This window comes from Kryptolebias marmoratus, linkage group LG11 (genome assembly GCF_001649575.2).
Source record: "Kryptolebias marmoratus isolate JLee-2015 linkage group LG11, ASM164957v2, whole genome shotgun sequence".
Lineage (NCBI taxonomy): Eukaryota > Metazoa > Chordata > Actinopteri > Cyprinodontiformes > Rivulidae > Kryptolebias > Kryptolebias marmoratus.
In genome coordinates this window covers 1,771,975-1,776,040 of record NC_051440.1, presented here as the reverse complement: position 1 = coordinate 1,776,040, position 4,066 = coordinate 1,771,975, and the positions used below count along the sequence as shown (strand labels likewise).

General features: G+C 38.0%; 1 protein-coding gene across 1 annotated transcript in view; it reads right to left on the bottom strand.

Annotated features, from left to right (window-relative positions):
• Positions 1-727: 727 nt before the first annotated feature.
• The window catches only part of LOC108250024 (anoctamin-1), a 58,114-nt gene continuing 54,775 nt past the window's right edge, over positions 728-4,066 (bottom strand). Inside the window, exons 20-22 of the mRNA XM_017439700.3 lie at positions 3,456-3,561; positions 1,112-1,378; positions 728-992 (exon numbers count right to left, since the gene is read on the bottom strand). Coding sequence (XP_017295189.3) covers positions 921-992; positions 1,112-1,378; positions 3,456-3,561 — 445 coding nt within the window. The 3' untranslated portion in view covers positions 728-920. The remainder of the gene's footprint in view (positions 993-1,111; positions 1,379-3,455; positions 3,562-4,066) is intronic.

Here is a 4,066-nt window from a genome sequence, read left to right as displayed (position 1 = left end):
CAATACTGTTGAAAGTAATATTACTGTTAATATGATTAATAAATACGTTTGGCCATGCAAGTTCAACTCTTAAGTTCTTTGCCAAATTTTTAGAAATATTTGATAGTAGAATATAGTAGTAGTATAGGTAGTATAGGTACTAGTATAGCAGCACTTATGCCAGGTTGTTAGTGAGATGTAGTCAGATGTTCCTTTATGAAGTTGTCGATCCTTTCAGCTTCTTTCCTTGTTTTATCAGTGGTGTTTTTTGTTTTCTGTTAAGACATCTCATTATGATGGTTGATTTCTTGCAATCATTTTTTTTTTTTGCAGGACAGAGGGTGACACTCTTCAGTGTTGTAGTTCACTTCAAAACCTTTGGACTGAATGAAGGAGACTGCTTGTTGTTCTGTGGAGCTGAAATCCTTCTTACATACCTCGTACTTTTAGCTTTTAGCCAGCTGTTTGATACTTTTACCTTCTTGCTAGGCTTTGCTTCTTTTAACTCTTAACTATTTTGATACTTTTAGCTTCTAGGTAGCCTTTTAGTAAACCTTTGCTGTTAGCGTTAGCTAGTATTTTGCTGCTTTTAGCTTATGTTCTCCATTAGTTTTAACAGCTCAGTTTCTGCTTCTTCTGCAGATTTTAGCAGCCATTTAAGACTCAGTGTTCACACCTCATTTTAACAGAACATTTAATGCAGCTGTCACAGTTAAGCATTTTTGATGGAAACAATAAATGCAGTCCATTTAACACAAACATTAATACATAGTGTAGTTTATTCTTTTACACATTTATAAATTTCATACAATAATCTGGGTAGGAAATATTGATAAGAATTAACAGATTTAAATGCATGCAAAGCTGAGTACAAGTTTATGAGTAAATTAATGCTGAAGAAGCTCGTATGGACTAACATTGTTCACAACGATCCATACAAATCAAGTAATCTGAGCACACCTTTGTTTTGTCACACATGTTAAGCCAGCTGCTCTCCCAGTTGTTGGAATGTTCTGGACAAAAACAATACAAAAAAAAAAAAAAAACAGTTAATTGATATTGACCTGCACAAATAAGTTCCTGCCAAGTTTTGACTTGCTGAGATTGACTTATGAAAACTTTTGATACTGACATCAGACTGTTTTGGAGCTGTTGGTTTTTGTGGAGAAAGATGCACACGTGCACAACTGCTGCTGTTGTTGCTCCTCCTGTACGCCTCGATGCCTGATGAGTCCCCAGTCTCACGTATATTGATCAAGCGTTGGTCTTCTTTTCGTTGGTCTTCCTTCATGAAGAGGTCAACCAGCAGAATCTTCTCCTTGTGCATCTGCTGGCTGATATCTTTGGGGATGTCTGGGATTAACCAGTCGACAATATCATTCATCAGCATCACAACATTCTGGCAAAGAAAAAAAAAGGCGTAAAATTAATGAGTAACTCGATTTGAAATCATATATATATATATATATATATGATATAAATAAATTTGTTTGTACTTTTTTGTTAAAAAATAAGAAAAATACATAATAGTCATTTAAATAACTTAAAACTGGGTGGTTTCGATGAACATACATGGGGTGTGTTCATTGGAAGCTCTGAGGGAAAGTGGTTATAATATATTTTAATTGACATTTGAAGTCTGTCCATCATGTGCCAGGGCTACATGTTTGAGGAGTTGTCACAACCTTTATGCCCTGTCTGGATAAATGTTGAGTCTTTGGACAAAAAATAATTCATGCCTCCAGGCCTCAGAGCTAGACTTCCCTGAAGAGCCAAATATGAGGATATGCTGTAGCACATCAAGGTAATGATAGATGACCTATGAGGTGAAATTAGCACTGAACTTGATATCAATTTTGGTTAAGAAGGAAGTAACAGCTGCTTCAAAACTGCTTTAAGAAAAAGTTGCTCGGCAAAGTGGAACTATTTCTGATCTTGAGAAAGTGTCTAACGAGCATAGTGACCAGCTAACTAGCATGTAAGCATGTAATCAGGTAAAGCTGTCCGTGGTGGTAGATGATTTGAGCAACAAATTTGAAGACTTGGAGTTGCACATTAGGCAGAATAATATTTAACATGAGGGTCTGCTAGAGGGCTCAGAAAGTCCACCACCTACAGAGTTTGTGAACAAATGTCTTAAGAACTTTTTGGGGCTTAAGGAGAGGCCTGGGGTCTCATTTATAAAACTAGCATACGCACAAAACGGGGGCCTGAAACTTGTGTACATCACTTTCCACGCAAAGTTTGTGATCTATAAAACACAAACTTGACAGGAAAATGTGTGGTGCTTCACGCCAACTCTGAGCCATACATACCACGTACGCTTTTGAAGACGGGAAACTGGTGACACCGATGGTGAAGTGGGGAATTAAAGCCACACTACATTGTGATTCCTCTCAGATATTTAATTTCACTCCATAATCAAACTTTAATCTTAAATCGACTTTATCATATCGCCTGATCAGTTTTTGACAGATCACGTTTCGGCACGACACAGCCCATCCTTCTCTCAAAAAGGTGTCAGTTCGGGTACGCCCTTGCCTCCACCTGTGGCTGACATGCTCTGGTGGTGGCCGGTTAGTTGCATTTTTTGCCTCCACTCTAAAATCTGACCACTTTTTCTTCACCTCACCCACGGTCCTCTCTGTCCCACTCACTGAATTAACAGTGGGAACGACGTGTTGCTGCTCACAACGCTTCCTTTTATTTGTAACGCCACTGCTGTGGCTCCCAAAAATGATATTTTTTCTGTTCTCCACCTCACTCAGCAGCACATTGATTTTTGCCTCTGTGAAATTTTGTTTCTTTGCTCTTTTCTCCGTGGTTGCCATTGGTAACCATGAAATAACATTGAAATTAACGACAAATGAACATCAAGGTGACTCAGTTTCAAACCAGGAACACCATTCTGATTTAAGTTTTACCCTCTATCTAAGCGGGAAGTTTCTTCTTTGCCACTCGTCATCACTTCTAGCCAGGTTATGACCCAGCTGACTGAAAAGAAATGGGTCGTGTTTGTGAAAGCTGCAATCCAGATTTTAGTACAAGTATTCTTTTTGAAATGTGGTAAAGTAATGAAAAAGGACACCCCCAACCTAGAATATAGTCACTCTTCAAATCAATTTTCCCATTAGGTGTGAGCATCAAAATGTTTTGTTTACTTTTGCAAATCATACGTTGCAAACTGGGTTTTCACGTATTTATATTCAGTGTAAAATAATTTCGAACAGGTTTGACAAGTAAAGCTATTTTAAAATTTGAACCAGAGCTGATCCAAGGTGGTCGAATTGGTAAAGGTTCTGTGTAACAGCCCTTTACTCGACTGCCTAATCTATAGCTGAACCATGCACAGACCCATTTGTTGCAGCATGCAGGAGATTTCTGCATGTCACTCCGGTGTTGAAAAAGTCTGGTGTAATACTAGACTTTTTCCATCCAATGATGTACACCCCACCCACTTTTGAGCTTTATATTACCTGAAAAACAATAACAAAAGCCAGCCGCACAGCTAGCACTGCCCAGAATTCCTTGGAGATGTCATATGGTGTGGAAGACCATGGAGGTTCTCTGTAGTCCTTATACCTTTAGGATCAAATACAAAACAGACAGAAAAAAAGGAATTTACTATTTATGATTCAGTACATGAGCAATTTCTATTCATAGGATAAAATGTTTTATTATGTTCTACACTACTCACAAGAAATGACTTCCAGTAAATTACTCTGGATTTCAGAGATTTTTTTGTTTTTGTTAGTGATCAACTGCAGAACTACTTCTTTCTCTCGTCTTTGCAATTATCTTTTTCTTTCCAAGAAGAGTAAAGCAATATAATCTCGAACCCAAAACAGTTTTCAACATATTAGGGACTTTTTATCACTTATTATGATCAGCAGATATTAAATAGAAAGAATCGTTAGAATCCTTGTTTGTCTGACTCACTTTTTGACCTTTATATTGGAGAGACCAAACAACCTCTCCACAGACGCATGGCTCAACACAGGAGAGCCACCTCTTCGGGACAGGACTCAGCTGTCCACCTACACCTCAAGGATAAGGGACACTCCTTTCAGGATCAAAATGTTCATAT